The 22,594-nt window shown below is 37.4% G+C and overlaps 1 protein-coding gene across 1 annotated transcript in view; it reads left to right on the forward strand.

Annotated features, from left to right (window-relative positions):
* The window catches only part of Stag1 (STAG1 cohesin complex component), a 152,341-nt gene that overhangs the window by 59,148 nt on the left and 70,599 nt on the right, over nt 1-22,594 (forward strand). The window contains exon 5 of the mRNA XM_090323096.1: nt 14,298-14,394. Within this exon, the coding sequence (XP_090179222.1) occupies nt 14,298-14,394 (97 nt within the window). The remainder of the gene's footprint in view (nt 1-14,297; nt 14,395-22,594) is intronic.

Here is a 22,594-nt window from a genome sequence, read left to right on the forward strand (position 1 = left end):
ATCTGTACATGTTTTTTTAATTTAAAAACCTTAGAGGTATAATCTTTTTGGAGGAATTTTTTTTAAATATGTGGCATTCAAAAAATTAAATGTTTAATTTTTATCAGAATTGTGGTGGGCTGATTCTGAGCTGTGATCCTCATATCTCAATCTCCTGAGTAGATAGGAAGGAATATAGGTGTGAGTCATCAACTCCCAGCTAAATTTTTTTTTTTTTTTTGTGGGTCATGGGGCTTGTACTCTGGGCCTGGGCATTGCCCCTGAGTTCTTCAGCTCAAGGCTACCACCCTTCCCCTTCCCCTGGGCCTGAGCACTGTCCCTGAGCTCTTCAGCTCAAGGCTCCTGCCCTACCCTTCAGCCAAGCCCCACTTTCCATTTTCTAGAGGTTAATTGGAGATAAGAGTCTCAGGTCCTTTGGTGCCCTGGGTGGCTTTGAACCTTGATCCTCAGATCTTAGCTCCTGACTAGCTAGGATTACAGGTGTGAGCCACTGTGCCTGGCCCAGCTGAATTTTTGTATGTACACATCTGACAAAAAGGGATCGTTTCATGACAAACTTATGAAAGTTGTTCCTTTGATGATGCTTGATAATTTCACTGCTATGTCCTCCGTAAAAAAAAAAAAAAATGACGCCAGACACTAGTGGCTTACACTTGTAATCCTAGTTACTCAGGAGGCTGAGATCTGAGGATTACTGTTTGAAGCCAGCCAGCGCATGAAAGTCTGTTACAACTCAGAAAAGTCTGGTGGAAGTGATGCAACACTAGCCTTGAGCAAAGAAGCTCAAGAACAGCTCCTAGGACCCCTTGGTCCCCCCAAAATATTTATAAATATTTACCTCCGGAAAAGAGAGATTATAAAGCTAGGCAAGTTTTCATATACCTGTAAATCCTAGCACTTGAGCAACCGAGGAAGATGGATAATGACAAGGCCATCTCACACTGTATATATTGTCTTACAATTTTTTTTGCCTTTTCCCTATTCCTCATTTGCTTATCAACTATTCTAATGAGAGTGTTATTTCTCCTTTTTTTATGATTCTATGTAGAATTACTTGTCCTGTTCCCCACCAAACTCAGTCCCTAAACAGTCCCTCCCTCACCAAATTCCTTCAGTGTGTTTAAGGTTTGAGTGAAATGTGAACTTATTTGCAGCTAGAACTGCCAGTGTGGTCACCAGAGCTTATAAATTGGTTAGATGTCAAATCTGTATATACCAAATGTGAAAGACTTCTCTTCCATGCTTTAGCTTGGCATGAGTTATCCTCTGACTGTACTAAAGCCAATGGCTTCAGTGGGCTTCATGCAAATCTTTTAACTTGAGTTTGACAGTTATGTAGTAACTGTTGCAGGACAGTTTTGCATTTCTGAGCCACTGTTAATGGGGAAAGTTTCCAATAAGTTCAATTTATTGATTGATTGTAGTGGGATTTGAACTTAGTTATTTTTGGCACTATCTGGCATTATGCCTGGATTGGCCTGGTCTGTGGTTTTCCTACTTTTGCCCCTCTCTCTATTATTGGAGGTGACAGGTATGTGCCATTGTGCCTGGCTGTTGTGAATCCCCTGTAGCTGGAATAACAGACATTAGTCACTGTATCCAGCGACTGGCTGAGATGAGTCCTTCCAAATTGTTTGTTTGGGTAACCCTTGAACTTGAATTTTCCTGATCTCTATTTCCCAAGTAGCTAGAATTACAAGTTTGAACCACTAGGCCTAGCTATAATAACTCTTTAATGTTCACTGTGAGAAATGGTGAGAAGATTCAAAAAGTATTTAAATGTCTAAGAACTGTAATTCTAGTAGACATTAAAGAACAGATATACCATTGACTAAAAAGACAAATCAGACAAAAATGAACAGATAGAAATAGTGCAGTGTAGGTAAGGTATGGAACTAAGGCAACTAAGCCAGTACAAATACTTGAATAGAATTAACATGGCTGTAATAAAAATGTGGTAACTGACTATAGTGCAAAATACTAAGTATATTCACAATATTTGGATTAAATTTGGCTGAGGATAACTGTGTTAAAGAAGTAACAGTAGTCTTCAAGATACAAGTTTATTTCTTATATGTAAAAGATAGTAGATAGGCAGTTTTTTGCATTGAGGGCCAGTGTGTTCCCAAATAATTACATGGTTAATACCACTATAGTCATTACCGTGTGCATAACATTTTTAGCAGCAGTTTTTTTTGGTTGTCACAGGACTTAAACTCTGCCTGGGCACTGCTGTCTCTGAGATCTTAAGCTCAAGTCTAGCGCTCTACCACTTTGAGCCATAGTGCTACTTCTCACTTTCCTGCCTAGGCTGGCTTTGAGTCTCCATTCTCAGATCTCAGCCTCCTGAGATCTCTAGCCTTCTAGCTAGGATTGTAGGTGTGAGCCACTGGCGCCTGGCATGCTGAATACTTTTTTTTTAAGTGCTTTAGTATTCTTAGATCACAGGGACAATACTTGGGTTTCAGAGAGAGCCAAGGAGATTTTGAGAACGAATACATTGAGGAATTTCTAAGTGCATTAAGTGAAATAGTTGGGAAGCAGCACAGTATCTGATTAAGACAAACGAGCTGGAATACATGAATAAAACAGGATAACCTCTTTGAATGGCTGTAGATGAGATATTACATAATCATCTTGAGAAATGGATTGGATTTGATGTGCAGAATAAAATGTGACTTAAATTTGAACAATTGTGAAAGCATTTTTAGCATTGATATATAATTGACCATACTTGACTATATTCTATAATGGAAAAATTGTGGCATTTAGCTCGAATAGTCTTGAACAAGTCACTAAACATCTCCCTTATAAGCCGAGTTTTCTTATTAGTAATTAATTTTTGTTAGGTTTCTTGGGAGGATGAACTGAGAATAGTTTTATCTTGTGTATTGTACAAATTATTTCAGTTGTACTAGAGCTCATTATAAAATTTAGAAAATTGACTCAATTTCAGTGGACTTAATGTGGTTCCAGTCATGTAGATATTGTAGTTTTATGACATTGAGAAATTGTGTTGAGTGCTGGAAATGTGTCGTGTTAGAATTTGGTTGAAACTAGAAAGTTTTAAGGGTTAGAATTCAATTAGTTGTGTATGTTTTGTGAAACCTACAGCGTTCCTTGACCCAAATTAATCATTTTCTTCTAAAAATATGTATTTCAAAATTTAGCGAAGAACCTGCTGATGAGAATAAAATGCTCAGGTTAATTAAAATAATGTATTTGAACATTAGCGTTTTTTTTTTTAATACTTTTGCCAGACTCATGGACATTGTTTAAGGGTTATTGGTTCCTAACTGTATAACACTAGTAAATAGCAGAGGACATTTTCCTTTGTTTCTTTTTTTCTTTCATTACTGGCTCCTGCTGATGACTCTTCATGAAACAGGTTGTTAAAATTAATTAACTATTGTTTGAAAAGCATCTGTTCACTGTGAGGCAAATTCCCTCTGCTGTCTTTAAAGTGTGGTGAGCCTGTTCCTGAAATGTCTCCCATTCCCAGGTATTAACTATGCACTTAAGCTAGGTGTATAGCTCTCTTCTCCCCTACTCAAAATACAAAGCATTAAATGTTTTCATGTATCAGGAAATACACCAAGCATTTTCTGTATCAACCACCTTATAAATTTAAGCATGATAGCCAGCACTTGTGACTAATAACAGATTATTTAATTATTAATTTAAATAATTATTTAATTTTGTTGCTAAAATGTTAGCCATTTTTTCTTTATATCTTGTCAGAAATTTTTAACAATCTTAAAAGAAATATAACTCATAGAAAAATACTCTATGTACATTGTGTTGAGTGTTTGGTTTAATGTTATACTGAATTACCTATTTTATGAAAGTGTATTGATTTAAATTTTTCCATCGTATTACTTCAAAACAAGAACTTTTAATATAGCCATTTATAATTTTGAAGTAACTTTATTTTCTATTTTACCTTTCATCATTTTCATTGTCATAAAGAAAATACTGAGTTTTTTCGTTTTTTTAAGTACTGGGGATTGAACCCAGGACATTGCACTTGCTAAGCAAGCGCTTTGCCACTGAGCTACATCTCAGCCCCCTTGATTTTTTGGGGGGAGAGGGCAGTCCTGGGGCTTGAACTCAGGGTTTGAGCACTGTCCTTGGGCTTTTTCAAAACTAGAGCTCTACCACTTGAGCTACAACACTATTCCCGGCCTTTTCTGTATGTGCAGTACCAAGATATCGAACCCTGGTCCTCGTGCATGCTAGGCAAGCACTGTACCACTAGGCCAAATTTATCTATAGGAAGAAACAATTTATCTCCACTAACTCCTGAAGAGCTACATTTTTAAACAGTATAAAATAGTAATAACAAGTAAAAATCCTGCTTTTCTGAAAATCCAGACTGTTTGAAACTATTCTTGAAGATAAAGTAATTACCTAGTCTCAGTATATAATCAAGAAAATTAGTACATCAAGTATTAATACTGTATAAGTTCATTGAGAAAACATGTGATATCAGGAAAACCTATGGTGAAAAAAACCCAGCCATATATTTATTGAGCAGTGATGCTCCATTTGAAAGACAGTAAGTCTTTGATTTACAATTCCTGATAAAGGGTTTTTCTCTTCCCCACTCTCCAGGCTTGTAACTGCCTCTCTGGTAAGTGGGACATGGCATTGCGACTGATTAGAGTCTGAGTTTACAAGCTACTGTATTATCATTGCCATCTGCTTGTCTTACTCCATAGCAAATGAATTTCTTAAGCAGCAGTATAGAATACTAATTCTCTATTCCCTAGTCCATTTAGCCAAGATCCTATCCTAGTGGTGTTTGAAGCCTATGACCTCTGTACTGTATAGATGTCCAGATCAAGCTGACCTTATGCTCTATGGGGAGCGTAGAGGAAAGGTTACAACTCAGGTTTAACTGCTATACCAACTGTCTACTTCCACTTATTTGTAATTTCTCTTTATAGTTTTGATACTTGTTTTCTCTCTCAATTTTTAAAAATGTTTTCTTAACTGCTTCAAATTCTTTATTCAGCAAAGTACAATATAAATTACTAAACTGTCTGCCCTCTGCTATAATAAAAATAAAATCGCTTTAATATTAGATATCATGATTTTGTAGTCCTTCATCTTTGATTCAGATACTTTTTTTTTGGTCGGTCTTCGGACTTGAGCTCTGGGCTTGGGTGCAGTCCCTGAGCTCTTCTTCAGCTCAAGGCTACCACGCTACCCCTTGAGCCATAGCGCCACTTCGGTTTTCTGGTGGTTAATTGGAATCTCAAGGACTTTGGTGTCGGGGTTGGCTTTGAAATATGATCCTCAGATCTCAGCCTTCTGAGTAGATAGGAAGACAGGCGCGAACTACCACGCCTGGCTTCAGATACTTGTTTGTGCCTTCTTTCTGAGAATCTGAGGCTGAGCTTGCCAACGTTTTCTTTTCTGTAAAATCTTGGAATAAAACTGTTGGGAATGATTTGAGAACATGAAAACCTATTAATACCATGGTTTGAACTTTTTATACCTTTTCCTATGCTTCTGTGAGCATGTGTGTAAATTCGTTTTTTAAATAAGTACCCTACATATTTCTCTTCATACTTGTCATAAACAACCTTCTTTTCCATTAGTACAATACAGATTCAGCACTTTTGTATTACCAGTTACATTTTGTTGTACTGAATGAATATATTAAGTTAGTGAGACATTTCTTTGTAGACAAAGAATGTAAACTGTAATATCCATGCAGGTAACCATGTTCTCTATGTGATGTATAGGATATTAATAACCACAGGCACAGATTTTGGCAGGGATAAGTTGAAAAAAGTTTAGCGAGAGTCTCTGAGACTTTTTTTTTTTTTTGAAGTCGTGGGGTTTGAACTCGGGGTTTGAGCACTGTCCCTGAGCCTTCTCCGCTCAAGGCTAGTGCTCTGCTCCTTTGAGCCTAGCTCCACTTCCAGTTTTGCTGCCTGGGTTAGTTTTGATCTGTGATCCTCAGATGTCAATCTCCTGAATAGCTAGGATTACAGACTTTAGCCCCTGGTGCCTGGTGAGACTATGTTTTTACTTCTTTTCTATCCTGTATGGCTATGCGAGACTATATCTTTTACTTCTTTTCTATCTAGATATGGCTACTTCATAAATTTTTGCTAATGAAATATTAACTGAAATGGTTCATACCACTTATAGGCCTATAACAAAAAGTATAGATGATAAGGTTTTTCGTGTTTTTTGTTTTTTTTTTTTGCCTATTGATTGAGAGTCTCTGTCACTTTTAGGTTCCACAGTGATTATATGTCTGTAATTTGTGATAAAGATAGTCTAAAATTTTTTACTTCTTCTCAAGAGTCTGGCTCCATGTTACCAGAAATTTTTATAAAACTAAATTATGTACTCTTTCTGATCTCACTAATAAAGACATCCCATAGTGAAATACTGTTTCTTAAGATGGAAGCTTAAATCATTGATTTAGAATGCTTTTATGTGTAAATTCTAAATTAACTATACATTTTAAATTATTTGAAGATTTTTTTCCCTGAACCACGGCCTTAGCTGTTATAAATGGATACATTTTCACTATCTTCAGTTAAAATTCCTACCTCTGGAATTGTATTCAGGAGTTTTGCTCTGCAAGAGCTCTACCAGTTAAGCAGTACCCCTTGGTTTTTATTTTACTTTTGAGCCAGTTTCCTCTCCTGCTGCTGCCTTCCAAGTACCTGTAGCTGCACCACCACACCCAGCTCAAGATATTTCCTAAGTATCACATATTCGGAGTTATTTTGGGTATCTTTTTGTTGTTGCATTCTGACTCAAATCTCTTTAAGGCCAGAGAACATTTTCTGTGTTTTTTCAATCTATAGAAATTTGACTCATGAATTAGGTTGCAGATTTCTGCGTGTATCTGAAAAGAATGTGCAGTCTGTCATTGTTGGTCTTGTATTTTATACATGTGACCTAGGTCACAGTAATATTGTTCATATCTTCTATATACTTACTGTGTGGGGTTTTTTTTTCCTATTTGTTTATTTGACCAGTTATCAGGAGATGCTTTTAAAAAATGTCTTAGACATTAGGTTGAGAGTTTGGCTTAGTGGTAGAGTGCTTGCCTAGCATGCACAAGGACCTGGGTTCAATTCCTTGGTACCACATACTCAGAAAAAGCTGGAAGTGGTGCTGTGGTTCCAGTGGCAGAGCTCTAGCCTTGAGAAAGCCCAAGGACAGTGCTCAGACCCTGAGTTCAAGCCCCAGGACTGGCCCCCCCCTAAAAAAAAACTCAGACATAATATTGAATCTGCTGGTTTTTGTTTTACAAATTTAGTTTTGTCTGTTTTAAGGCACTTGTTATTTTGTGTATATAAATTACCATACCTTTCCATCAGATACACACCTTTCTTTTTTTTTTGCCAGCCCTGGGCTTGAGCTCAGGGCCTGAGCACTGTCCTTGGACTTTCTCAAGGCTAGAGCTCTACCACTTGAGCCTCCAGCACCACTTCCGGCTTTTTTCTATGTATGTGGTACCGAAGAATCGAACCTGGATTTTTGTGCATGCTAGGCAAGCACTCTACCACTAGGCCAAACTCCTGGTCCAGATACACACTTTTGCTACAAAATCTGTTTGATACTATTCATTGACTTGATTTCTACTTACACATATTCCATAATGTTTCTGTATGGTACCTTTTTGTCCTGTGTATGTGATAGTGAGGAATCGAACCCGGATCTTTGTGCATGCTAGGCAAGCACACTAGGTGAAACTTCCAGCCAGTTTTTTTTTTAATAGATTTGTTATTGTTTTTGTTTTATTTTGTCCATAAGATGGGACCTGGGGCCTTTTGAAGGCTGTGCAGGTGCTCTTCCACAGAGCCCTATACCTACCCCTCATTGCTCTTTATAACAAAATGTAAATTGCCTATCCTGTTCAGATTGAGAGCACAGAATAGAGACAATAATTTAATTTTCAGATTTCTCAGACTCTTAAAGGAGAAAAAAAATTAGAATGGTGGTTGTATGATTTAACATAAAGGAACAAAGTTGGTGAGAGCTCTCTCTCTTCCAGGTGTCTTCTATAAAATAAGTGGTTGGATTATATAAGGCTGATAATAATTGTTCTGTTATTCAAGCTCCATTGTATTGATAGTTTTCAGTGTTAATCTCTGGTTTCGTGAAATGGGCTGAATGATAACAGGTAGGAGTATTGCTGCCACATGGAAGTGGACTTCTGGGTCATCTGGAAAGATAGCCTACTACATACTAGTATTCTGTATAGCTACATCTTGGCATTTTCTTCCTCTTCCTCCTCCTCTCCTTCATAAAACCTCAGGTTGGGAACTGTGACATTACTTTTTAAAAGATAATTCAGTTAGAAATATCGGATTACATTTTATTTAAGTACGGTTCACTTATTACTAAATCACCAGAAGAACAAGTTTTTTCTGTATTTATTTAGATTGATTGTTGTTAATCTCAGAAGTATTATTTATTCTTAAAAATATAGATGTGTGGAAAGTTCAAGTCTCTCTAGTTCAGTAGCTCAAAATAAATTTCCTTAATATATTTTGCTTGATTTTAGGAATAATTTTTTTAAAAAGATACTTTTGTGTAATACACCTCAAACTCCATTGCAGACACCTCAGGTACATTGCCTATGATAATTATCCTATCATGCTATTATTAACTTGAATAATACAGAGGCTATGAGAATTGATCCTGCTTTTGAGAGTCATCACTTACTCCATGTCAATTTGAATGTGTCAGGCACCTGCCATTAGACATTCTTTAAAGTATCATATATTTTTAAGTGTGAAAATAAGAATATTTTAAAACCAAAAAGTATATGTATAATTTGTTTCCTGAAAGTCAAATGAATACAATGGTTTGGAAGGAAAATTTGTCGTCTTTAAGACCTTTATAATCTACAGCCTCATTTACTCTTTCTATCTTGCTCATAAATATGCATACTATATTATTTATACTTTATAATTACCTAAAAGGCAGGAGCATTGTTCATATCTTCAGTATTAAATGTCAGTAAAATATTGTGCGTAGACGCTTATCCACTTTAGGTAGTTTACATTTTCTTGGTTTCACTTTTACTTTTATTTTTTAACTGTTTAATCTAAACAGTTGTGTGAGGTGTTTTTTATATGTTTGTTTTTTAGAGAGGGTTTGTTTGTTTGTTTTTTGGTTGTGGGCCTTGAACTCAGGACCTGGGTACTGTCCCTGAACTTTTTCACTCAATGCTAGGGCTCTGCCACTTGAGCCACAGCTCCACTACCAGTTTTCTGGTGGTTAATTGAAGATGAGACCTAATGGACTTTCTTGCTTAAGCTGGCTTTGAACTGCAATCCTTAGATCTTAGCCTCCTGAGTAGCTAGGATTATAAGTGTGAGCCACTGGCATTCAGCTTAGACAGGGTTTTACACTATGGCCTGTGCCTTGAATTTTTAATCTTCAGCCTTACGAAGAATGGAATTCCAAGCCTTTTGTAACCACCATGCCTCGCAATTCTGAAAAGCTATGTTTGCCTTTATTTGAAAGATTATTTTGGGTGGGGATGCTGGGTAAGAATTACTGAATGTACAGATTTTGTTTACTCATGCCATTCCATTGAACTTAAATCATTCTTAATATGAAGTTTGCTATCGTTCTTATTTTTTGCTCTCCTGATTGTAACCATTGGCGGCTATAATTTTTTTCTTTCTTCCTAAAGATGCCCACCAATATGATTATGAGGGGACTTTTATGTGTGCCTATCTTCCTCCCTCTCTTCTTGTTTAATTCTTTAAAAAAAAATTTTTTTTTTACTAGTCCTGGGGCTTGCACTCAGGGACTGGGCACTGTCCCTGGAAACTTTCTGGCCTTTTCTGAGTATGTGGTACCAGGGAATTGAACCCAGGGCTTTATGCATGCTAGGCAAGCAGCCTAACACTAGGCTATGCTCCTGGCCCTTTTTCTGTTTAATTTTAACATCTGCTAGTGTCTTTTTTATATGGCAGGCTACATTATTCCCTTCTTGACTTTGTCTATATTGCCAACCCAAGAACAGTTTATATTGCTCTGAAGTTCAGATCTTTTTTTTTTTTCTTTTTTCTTTTTTTTTTTTTTTTTTTGCCACTGTCCTTGAACACTTTTTGCTGAAGGCTATTGCTCTGCCATTTGAGCTACAGTGCCACTTCTGGCTTTTTTCTGTATATGTGGTACTGAGGAATTGAACCCGGGTCTTCATGCATGCTAGGCAAGCACTCTACCACTAGGCTCTGCTCCTGTCCCTGAAGTTTTAGATCTTTACAATTCTGTGTCTCCACACTTTTCTGAGAGGTTTTAAGTGTTTCTCTGTATTTACTTCTGGATGAATAATTAGCTAATTAACTGTTTCAGTGCCATCTCTTAGTAATGCTACTTTTCTAAAACTGTAATGTCCTCTTTATCATAGTTTAAGTTCTCTCTGAATATGGTTCTGTTCTATAACTATTCTTACGCTATTTATTATTTCGGATCTATTTAGCATTCAGTATCTTTGTAGTAAATTGTAATATTTCGAATGAAGTTTCTGGCATACGATTGTTTTAAATAACTTTTTATTTGTATGTCTTCAGATTGTTGTGTAAGGCTTTTGCAGTTTAACATATCCATTTATATGTACAGTGCATCTTGATCACTCTCCTCATCCATCATTCTTTCACCACCATCTACCCCTTTTCCCACTGGTCACACAAAGTTCTCCATTTTTTTCATACGTATTTTCAAGTATTTTGACTGTATTTGTCCACTGTATTTGTCTTTTCCATGTGCCTACACTTTTCCCTACTGCCTGCTCCCCACTCCTACCCAAAATATATTTCAGTGTCCTAAAAGTGTGGTAATTTTGTTAAACTGTCTGGCAGTTGAAAAGTTTACTGTGTATACTGTACTTAGATTGGTTGTATGCATATGCATATGCTTCTGTGTTTGTTTATATGACAGGTTGTATTTTCGGCCTAAGATCCATGCATGAGTGAAAACATAGGTCCTTTGTCTTTCTGGGCCAGGCTCTTTACTCTGTATGGATTTCATAATCATTTCCCTACAAATGACAACATACTTAGTTCTTAATTTAAGATGTTTGGGGCACTTTAAATATAATTGATGAGTGCATAAATTAAAACAGTAATTTTGGAAAACAAACATATTAGAATGCCTACCCAGTACTTGGTTAGTATAGATAACCAGGAATGTCTTCTCCCTCAGCTTTGGGCCACACATAGTTACCTAGGTCATTAAACTTTTCTTGTTAGGCTCTAAGTCTCAAATGTCAGTTGAGAGTAGGATACTGGTGGCTCATACCTGTAATCCCAGCTACTCAGTCAGCTGAGATCAGAGGATTGAGATTTTTGAGCACAAAAGATCAGGGACCCTGTCTGGTGTATGTGTGTCACAGTCAATTGATGAGCCTTGAGCACAGAAGGCCAGTGTGTGTGTGTGTGTGTGTGTGTGTGTGTGTGTGTGTGTGTGTGTGTGTGTGTGTGTGTGTGTGTGTGTGTAACAGTTGATGAGTTCTGTTCTCTCTGGTTCTCACCATCACTGCTAGCTCAAAGGGCCTGAAACATTCAGTAGAGCCGAGCCTTCAGAATGGCTCAGCTTGTTTCTCATACTATAGTCTTTTTCTAATTTTGAAAGAAAACTTTCCAGAGACGAATGTATTGTAGATGGTATTATCTACAGAAAGTCTTCCTTTTTACTTGGAAGAAGGGAATAGGTTCTTTTCCAAAGGAGGCGCTAAAAGAAAGGATATGCTCAACTCATAGTGGGTGAAATTGGAAAAGGAAAAGGGTAGTGTAGTACTGGTGAGAACCTGGAGTTCCTGAAAATTTGATGTAGTATTAGTTCTTACTCTACTTGTTTAGAAAGTTACCAGTCTGGGACCAGAAGCCTGGCTTAGTGGTAGAGTGCTTACCTAGCATACACAAAGCCTTGGTTCGATTTCCCAGGACCACATATACAGAAAAAACCAGAAGTGGTGCTGTGGCTCAAGTGGTAGAGCACTATCTTGAGGAAGCCCAAGGACAGTGCGCAGGCCCTGAGTTCAAGCTCCAGGACTGGTCAAAAAAAAAAAAAAAGATAAGAAAAGAAAATTACCAGTCTGCTCACCCCTAATATGACTTAATGACTCTAATATGAACCCTAATATAACAAGTCTGCTCTGAGTGGGAAATAAAATAGAAAAGAATAGGTTCATCAAAAGCTATGCTTCATTATACTCATAAGAAGTAGGTAATAGCATAACTGGTAAAAATCATTCATGGTCTCAACATTAACAAATTGCAGCCTATTCCTGCAAGTTTGCAAAAAAAAAAAAGAAATGGTTAATATAAAAAGAACTATCTCTGATACAACTTTGCTGGAAGGAAAACAAAAATAGATGAGATTATTCATATGAACTTCAAAAATATGTCAATTCCCCATGTGGTAGCTCACATCTGTAATTCAAGCTACCTGGGAGCAAGAGGTTAGAAAGACTATGTTTCAAGGGTAGCCTGCAAAAAAAATGAGTGATCATTTACCTCAGTAAGTATTCTGGGTGTGATGGGTCACTTGTCATCCAAGGTGTACAGGAAATGATAGGTAGGAGGACCGTGAAGGCCAGTAGTTGGCAAAATAAAAGACTGCCTCAAAAATGATAAAGGTTATAAAAGGGGATAGTAGTTCAGGAGGGTAGCTAGGGTAGCTGACATAGCAAGTGTGTATCTGAGCTCAGACCTCTGTAGCACCTTTCAAGCATGGTAAACTAATTTATGGTAATGAGTATTAAAATAATAGTTCAGCTACCAATGATTATTTAATGTGAGGGAACGTGAAACATTTTCTCATTCTGGGACTATATCTTTATCTTGGTTGTGATTTACACATCTGAATGTATTTGTGAAAACTCCTTGAGGAATAACTTAAGATGGATGCATATTTACTTTACCTAAGTACATCTCATTGTACAGAGAAAAAAATAACTATTTTAATTAAATACATTTCATTTGATCTCACCCAAGGAAACTCGAAACAAATCCTAAGTGGAATGCCCAAAATTTAAACTTGCATCATAAAGTTGGGAAACAGTTTTTTGTTGTAGCAGTATCTTTTTTTGGTGTTGCTGTACTTTTGGGGGGGTGGGGGTGGGGGAAGGCTGGTGCTTGAACTCAAGGGCCTGGCCACTGTCCCTGAGCTTTTCTGCTCAAGGCTAGCACTCTACCACTCTTGAGCCATAGCTTCACTTCTACTTTTTTTTTTTTATTCATTTAGAACATGATTCTTACTAAAATTGAGTTTTCTTTTTTAAGCCATTTCCCTTACTATTTTCACCTCTCCTGAATCTTTTTCTTAGTTATTTTTAGCTGTGAAGAGGCTACATATGCATTTATTTGAAAATTTCCACCAGTATCATAGCTACATTATATATTTGTCTCTTGTCAGCTATCTTACCAGATTTTTCTGTTATTAGTGTATCAAATCACTTTACTAGTTATAGCAGTCTCGAGTATTTCAACAAGTAATATTGCATGCATGTGTGTATGTATGTATGTATGTATGTATTTATTTTGGGTGCTGTCCCTGAGCTCATTTGCTCTACTACTTTAGCCACAGCGCCACTTCCAGTTTTCTGGTAGTTAATTAGAAATGAGTCTCAGGAACTTTCCATGGCTGGGCTGGCTTTGAACCACAACCCTCAGATCTCAGCCTTCTCAGTAGTAGGATTACAGTTGTGAGCCACTGGCACTTGGCCAATGAATACTACATTTTAATCTTTGTCTTTGTCTCTTTCTTTCTTGAAATTTTTATTAGGAATGACTTCAGATTTTTATGAGATTCCTTTTTAAGATCAATTTTATTTTTCTCTTTCAGTTCATTGATAAATTCAGTTATTTGATTTCAATATATTGAACCATTCCTTATATTTCTAAAGAGAATACATCATGCTGCATATGGTATCCCATTTGTATATACTACTAGTGGATTACATTTTCTGATATTCAGAAAGCTGTTATATCTATTAGAATTGGCTTGATTTTTGTGATGTTTTTATAACATGGGTTTAATACTATCCATATCTACTTAAAATTATTGAACTTTGTATTATCCTCTTATGAAGAAATCATCGAGATCCAGTATACTTTAATAACCTTAGTAAAAAGAGGACAATCTGCTTTTTATTTAACTACTGAAAAATAGTTGAAGGTAAGTAATTTTCTTGTTCAAATAGACCTCCCCCCCCACACAAAAAAACTTTTTGGAAAATCTATTTGCTATAATACCAAGATTTTAGAGCTTTTCATTTTTATATTTTTTTCCCACAGTCTGTGGTGGACGACTGGATTGAATCATATAAACAAGACAGGGACATCGCACTTCTGGATTTAATCAACTTTTTTATCCAGTGTTCAGGATGTCGAGGTACAGAATGTTAAATAAATGTGTACATTGAGCTGGTTAGTTTAGTCCATGTGACTTTTCACCTCCCACTAGTAATATATAGTTATTCCTAGAATTATGTGCTGATCTTTTTCTGATAAAGAAAACCATTGGTAATTTAAGGGTGTTATTTTGATTCAGTTTTGCCCCTATATGTTAATATTTCTGTGTTTTTACAGATTTTGAGAAAAAAATCTAAATTCATTCAGTAGGTTTATTGATTGATTTTTTTGATCATAAGAGAAACTCTTGTTTGTACACCACATTTATATTAGGAAGTGTGCTAGCTGCTAACATTTATCATTTTTACCATTACCAGCAGTTTTCATTAATACTTCGGAAGCTCAGCTAATATGCTTAAAAACCATGAATATCAGAATTGGGTCTTAAGCTAATAGTGAATTAGAAATTCTTAAGACAGTTTGTAAAGTAAATGTCTCTAGTTATTTTAATAGCCAACTACTATATATTTTTCTTGTCTGGGTACAGGTTAAATACTACAGATGGGAAATCAGTTGGTGTATCACTGTTTTATGCTTTCCAATTGAAAAATGAGTAGTGATCGTTTATTGAGATCACTGGTTCGGGTCCCGGCTCTGGAAAAAAAGCTATAAAAGACCAAAAACCTCAAAAAAAAAAAAGATATAGATCAAAATGAAAAGGATCAAATAACACATTGTCAAATAACATAAATTTGAGATGATGGTACTGAGAGTCTATTAGAATTTGTTAATGCCCATTAACACTCAAACCACGTCAGCAGCATGCAGTGATAAAGTACTCTCAAACCAGAGATACAGCTTTTGATAGTAACAAATACGTGATGTTTTAAAAAAAATGACATAAGGGCCAAGAGTTTGGCCTAGTGGCAGAATGCTTGCCTAGTATGCATAAAGACCAGGTTTAATTCCTTAGTACTAAATACATAGGGAAAAAAAAGCCAGAAGTGGTACTGTGGCTCAAGAGGTAGAGCAGTAGGCCTGGAGAAAGCCCAAGGACAGTGCTCAGGCCCTGAGTTCAAGCCCCAGGACTGGCAAAAGAAAAAAGAAAAACAAATGCTATGAGATCAAACCCCAATTTTTGAGCCCAGGAATGCCAGAATTAACCTCTCCAGAAGCACTTATTCAGGGTTCTCTGAACTTTCCCATTTTGTGGCCCCATTAGTATCTCAGTAATTTTTTTCATGGCACCTCTTGGCTGAAAGAAATAAACTTCAGTTCCTTTTATTATCCAAACTGTCCTAACAACTTACTGATCATTTACAAGAGTGATATATGAGAAGTTGTATCCTACTTCTGCATAACCATTAACTACTTAGAAAGGTATGCATAAATCCTCAGTCCTTGGAGGCACCCTCATTTTACATTGGGTTTTTTGGGCAGTACTTGTGAAAACTGAGCTTCTCAAAGATCCAATACCATCCCATCTGTATATTCTGATGCTGAATATGTGAATTACCAATGCCAATTGAATAGATTTTTGTATTGCATAAGGACTACCAAGTACTGATTTATTTCCCTTTTAAAATACAGGGGTGGCTCACCCCTGTAATACTAGCTACTCAGGAGGCTGAGATCTGAGGATCCAAGTTCAATCCCAGTCTAACCTGAAGGACCTGAGATTCTTACCTCCAATTAACCTCTAGAAAATGGGAAGTGAGGCTTGGTTCAAGGATAGGATGTAGAGTAGGCTACCCTTGAGCCGGAGAGCTCAGGGACAGCTCCCAGGCCAAGTTCAAGCCTCATGACTCAACAACAACAACAACAACAACAAAGATAATAATAATAATAATACCCACAGGGCTTATATGAGTTTATTTACGAGTCCCAAGGCATCTCAGTATATAATTTGGCACCCATCTTCCAACTAAGAAATGGAGCTGTTACGTACACCACAGCTCTTTCGTTCTCTGTGGGATAATTTTGATGTTAGCGTCCTGCTCTGACTTCCAGAATTTCCAAGAATGGAGTAGGCTCCAGGGCACTGTGGTAGAGTGGACTGTGGTAATTGGTGATGCAACATTTGTTTTGTTTTTGTGTTGGTCCTGAGTCTTGAATTCAGTACCTGGACACTATCTTTGAGCTCTTGTGCTAAAGGCTAGTGCTCTAACGTGAGCCTCAGCTTCACTTGCTGGTTTTTGATGGATAATTGTAGATAAAAGTATCACAGACTTTTCTGTCACAGCTTTGTTTGAACTACAACCCTCAGATCTCAGCCTCCTGAGTAGCTAGCTAGGGTTACTGGTGTGAGTTATCCATGCACAGCTCATAACATGTTTGTTTGTTTTTTTTTATTGTCCACTTTACTAGCTTTATGTGCTTTACTGGCTTTATGTCCTATTATCAGTTACTTGAACGGATACCTTCATGTAAGTGTCTGCATTGGGGGATAGAACCAATGTGTTTCTAATACATTAAATCTGTGCTTTCAGAAGTAAGGAATTCTTGGGGGCTGGGAGTTTGGCCTAGTGGTAGAGTGCTTGCCTAGCATGCATGAAGACCTGGGTTCAATTCCTAGGTACCACATATATAGAAAAAAAGCCAGAAGTGGTGCTGAGGCTCAAGTGGTAGAGCTCTAACCTTGAGACAAGGACAGTATTTAGACCCTGAGCTCGAACCCAGGACTGGCAAAAATAAAAAAGTAAGGAATTCTTATCTCCTTACATGTACAGGATATACAGATAGTTAAGTATTACTAAATTATTTTTATTTTTTTGCCAGTCCTGGGCTTGAGCTTAGGACCTGAGCGCTGTCCTTGGATTTTCTCAAGATTAGAGCTCCACCACTTGAGCCTCAGCACCATTTCTGTTTTTTTTTTTTTTCCTATGTATGTGGGGTACCGAGGAATCGAACCCGGGTCTTCATGCATGCTAGGCAAGCACTTTACCACTAGGCCAAACTTGCGGCCCCTACTAAATTATTTTTAATTCTAACATTTTTCTAAATACTGCCCAAAATATAAACATGTAAGTTTGTATCCCCATGTTGAATGTATTCATGTCAAGGAAAAGAATATTGCCAGGACATCACAGTCATTTCCAGTCTCCGTGGTGTGTCATCATTATAGCCATCATTATCTCCCACTGAGATTAGTTTTATCATAACTGTTACCTTTCTTTATAGCTTTACCATTACTGCATATATTCGTAAGCAAAATAGTTTGGCCTATGTTTATTTAGATAATAGCTACCTACTCTTTCATTTTTTCCCACTAAAACATTGTTTATGAGATTCACCTCTTGCTGCCTATACAATACTTGTTGATTTTTATTGATGAGATGGAGACAATTTTTGATTGCGTTGGCTTTTCTTGTGCATTGTAGTACGTTTGCCAGCATCTTTGACCTCTGCCAATTAATTACCAGTAGCATACTCCTTTCTGCGCTCTCTTGTGGTGATGGCAGAGTTTGACAAGCAGCACTTTAAAGAGAGAATTGACTTACATTAAGAGCTACTATAAAGAGTCTATTATGTGAATACAGGTTTATTTATGCTTCTTAATCTTGAAGACAGTTTTTTTTTTTAATTTCAGACTTTTGGAGAATATGAACAATGTTACTGTGAGCTGGCTTTTTTGTACATGTTATTTGGTTGTCCTTGCAAAAGATTCTTTAGTTTGTGTGAAGAGTGAAATTGGTGTGCCATGAAGGATGCAGTTTAGCTGTGCACCCGTGGCTCACACCTGTCACCCTAACGTCTCAGGAGGATGTGATCTTAGGATCTCAAAGCCAAACAGGGCAGGAGGGCCCATGAGACTCTTATCTCCAATGAACCGCCAGAAAAACAGAAGTGGCACTGCGGCTCAAAATGGTTGAGCACTAGCCTTGAACAAAAGAGCTCAAGGATAGCACCCAGGCTGAGTTCAAGCTCCATGACCAAATGATCAAAACAAAACAAAAAGGGTCAACCCTTCTCAGTAACGTCAGGTTTTCCAGAAGTGTAGTCATCACTTTAACTTTTCAGTGAGTTAGTGTCATAGAATTCAGTTGGGTTCATGTCTTTGCTCACACATAGTAATCACATCTTGTTGTGTAGATTTCCAGGTATCACACTGCAATTTTAATTTTTATCTTTGCTTGCTATTGAGATTGAGTACTTTTGCACATACCAATGATCCATTTACATTTTCTATTTCATGAACAGTTTATAAGTTACTGCTCTTGTTTTATTGGTTATAATCACCATCTTCTTATTGCTTTCCACTTGCCCCCTTGTCTTTATTGTCCAATATAATAATAAAAATGCAATTCTCTCCTTTTTTTAGAAAGAGAAGAGAGTTAGGGTTCGAGTCTTGGAGTCTTTATTAGAGCAAAGACAGCTACTTGTTACAAAGGCCTGCAGCCTGCAAATACACTTAGCACAGTTAGGAAACAGGCCAGAGAGGAAGAAAGAACAAAAATAACACCAACAAGCCAATTCACCTCCAATGGAGAGCTGAAGTGGGATTCCATGGTGACCGGCGAACAAGCCAGGAAACAGGAGACCAGACAGGAACCTGGAGAAACGGCGTGGCGTGACTACACCTGTGCTCTTCTGCACTTCTATTCTGTGCTTTCTAAACGACTTCTAGTTTACATGAAATTTAGTGAGTTAGAAATATTTTCACATTTCAGCCTAGTTGTAGAGGCACATACCTGAAATCCCAGCTGCTCGGGACGAGAAGCCAGGAGGATGCTCAAGGCAAGCCCAGAGCTTGACTCAGAAATAAAACCCACGAGGAAATTTATTTTCTCAATTTTTTTTTTTTTTTTTTTGCCAGTCCTGGGGCTTGAGCTCAGGGCCTGGGCACTGTCCTTGTACACTTTTTGATTAAGGTGCTCTGCCTTTTGAGCCACAGCACCACATCCAATTTTTTCTGTGTATGTGTTACTGAATAATTGAACTGAGGGTTTCATGAATGCTAGGCAAGCACTCTACCACTAAGCCACATTCCCCACATTTCTTCTTTTATGCATAAGCATATAAAGGTATTACTTTAATGATGTTTGAAAACTTGGTGAATACACTTTAAAGATATTTTTTCTCCCCCCTCCTCCATTTTTTCTGTTGCTAGTCCTGTGGCTTGAACTCTGGCTGTCCTTAAGCTTCTATGCTCAAGTCTACTGCTCTTCCACTTGAGCCACAGCTCAGGATGTGGCCGGTGCACCTAAGAGGTTTTTGACACTTGCATGTCTCTAGGCCTGGGCTGTTCACACATGGCTCAGATTTTGATAGACTAATAAATGCTAGTAAAGTTACTAATTAATATTTGGTAAAGATATCTGTTCTTGAAATAGAAGAAGTGTCCTCATGCAATTTGAAGAGAACAGTTAACACTGACATTTTTTCCCTCTATCTTTTTTCCTGCCTGATCATTCATTAGGTGGGGGGGTGTTTGTTTTGTTTTTGTAGTTTTATTTTATTTTTCTGAAAAGTGTTAAAGGCTGCCATCTAGGGACAGACTTGTCTTTAGAGAAACAATCACAACCACTTTCATTTTTAACGTATTCTAAAGCAAGTTTTCAAAAATGTGTCTTGATCACTTGTTAAGTTTTTCAACTTAGCATGTACTATCTAGGCAGGTCACATGCATCCCACAATATCCACAATTAAGCGTGACATGTTTATTGAAAAGCAATCAAATTATGTGTCTCTTTACTACCTTTCTTCAACTCCTTTTTTGCAGATCTTGAGACTTACTTTATTTGTAGATTACTGTTCAATCAGTATATTTCTACACTATTGAATTGCTTGTATGAGATATTTAGTGAACTCTTCTTTAGCAATACTAGCATTGCTTCTTTCCTGACTCAGATTTTCTTTGCCAGTTCATCCACATTTGTTTGCAGACTTTCTCCACTTTTATTTCTAGCCTGTTCTGTTTATGGGGCTTAATTAAAATGAAACAATAATATGAAACTACCAAAAAAATTGCCCTGTCAATGTGCTTGTGGTATCTCTGGTCCATGAGATGTTTGTTTGTTTGTTTTCTGGTCCTGGGGCTTGATCTTAGGGTCTGGGCACTGTCCCTGACCTTTTTTTGCTCAAGGCTAGCAATCTATCACTTGAACCACAGCTCTACTTAACAGCTGTTTTGGTTGCTAAGAGTAAGAGTATCAGGGACTTGACTGCCTAGGCTGGCTTCAAGCCATGATTTCAACCTCCTAATTAGTTAGGATTGCCAAGTGTGAGCCACTAGTAGTTAGCACTGCATGAGCTTTTTATTAATATATTAAGACTTCTTTGTTTTAAGTTACTTACATTTTTTTGCACAACACCCTGATTTTATCTGCAATCTTAGGTTGTACTTCTGCTAGAAATGTGATTTGGTTTTGGAACAGTCTCAGTATGTATCTCAGTCTTGCTTTGATCATCATCTTTCTTTTCATTAGTATGTTTGCGTAGCTCTTACATAATTGTTTGGGAGTAGAATTTCTGAAAATTACCTCTAAATTGTCTTTTTAACTATTGAAAATGTGATACTATTTTAAAATTTAGATTTCTCTATAAATTATTATTGAAATCTATATTTTCTGTTGCTATTTAATAACACCATAAATTGATTTTTTTTTAACCAACATTACAGACCACAGGTGTTCCATGCCTTTTACTCCTGGCTCCTCAAGAGGCTGAGATCTAAGGATTGCCCTTCAAAGCCAGCTCAAGCAGGAAAAGTCTCTGAGACTTCAGTTAACCTCTCAAAAACCCCAGAAGTAGCACTGGAACTCAAAGTGATAGACTGATACCCTTGAACAGAAAGAGCTCAGGGACAGCACCCAGGCTCTGATTTCCAGCCCTACCACCTACCGCACCATCCCCCCCCCCCAAAAAAAAAAGAATAACTGTTTTGTTCTCATTTTTTTCTGAGCAAAGACTTTATAAGTAACCTAAATGAGAAGATTTAACTCTCTGGGACTCAAAAAATTGTAGTAAATTTATGAAGCAGGTCTGTAGTCAGGTTATGGCCTAGCAAGGCCTTTCTTCCTCCTCACCACAGCATACTCTATAGTTTGCGGGAGTGTCTTCATGATACGGCTTTCCTGAGAGCTCTGAGCGAGGGAAAGAGCATTCTACCACATTGTTTCAGTCCTGTAGTTTGGGGCACATAGCTACAACTAGATGCCCCCAGTAAATGGGAGGTCACTTAAGGTCTTAAGTAGTGAGAGGTTGGGGGTTCTGGGGAAAGGGGACCATTGAAGGAGTACAGAGCTTTGCATGTATACATATTGGGGAGACTCTGAGGAGTAAGGATTCTGGATAAAAAAAACTCTTCCCCTCTTGATCCAAGCTCTTTCTTGGCTAAAGTTGGGTGGCAGCCCCTTGCCCCCCTCCACATACAGCTGTGACATGGGAGCCCTGGAGGAGGAAAGAAGAAAGCATAAACAGAGCACATTTTGCTGTCCTCCTATGACACGGAGCCCCACCTCCAACCTTGCCTGTACTGCTTAGAGAAAGGGACAGGTCAGAAATGGGAGCCCACCCCTCTGCAGTTTTTTTAAAGTATATGTATTGAATTAAATTGTAAGCCTGACAGGTAAATAAGAAGCATTTTTTTTTTCATTTCTTTGGTGTGATACCCTGGATTCAATTTATTGCCTCATGTTTGCTTTGCTGATGCTCTACAACTTAAGTCATAGTCTTTTTTTTTTTTCCCCCAGTCCTAGGGCTTGAACCCAGGGCCTGAGCACTGTCTTTGGGCGTTTTCCTCAGGCTAGCACTCTACCATTTGAGGCGTAGCACCACTTCCAGCTTTTTCTATGTATGTGGTACAGACAAATTGCATGCTAGGCAAGCATTATACCACTAGGCCAAACTTCTGGCCACCTAGTTTTTTTTTTTTTTTTTTTTATTCAAGGTGCACAAAAACTCATGGTCTCAATGTATAATTATATAATATATAATTTATCAATGGGTATCTGCTTAAATCATGATTAACATATGGCTTAAACTACCAATGACTTATACTGTGAAACTTATAATTTGTTTTTAATTTGAGTGATTTTATGAATATATGCCAGGAAGCTAACTTTTAGTGATGATAATTACCAATTTAAGTTTTCTGTTATTTTATTTTTATTTCTGCCAACCCTGGGGCTTGAACTTAGGGCCTGTGCACTATCCTTGAGCTTTCTGAAGGCTAGCACTCTACTACTTGAGCCACAGCACCACTTCCAGCCTTTTCTGTATATGTGGTACCAAGGAAT

This window comes from Megascapheus bottae, chromosome 32 (assembly GCF_031878675.1).
Source record: "Megascapheus bottae isolate mThoBot1 chromosome 32, mThoBot2.hap1, whole genome shotgun sequence".
Taxonomy (NCBI): Eukaryota; Metazoa; Chordata; class Mammalia; order Rodentia; family Geomyidae; genus Megascapheus; species Megascapheus bottae.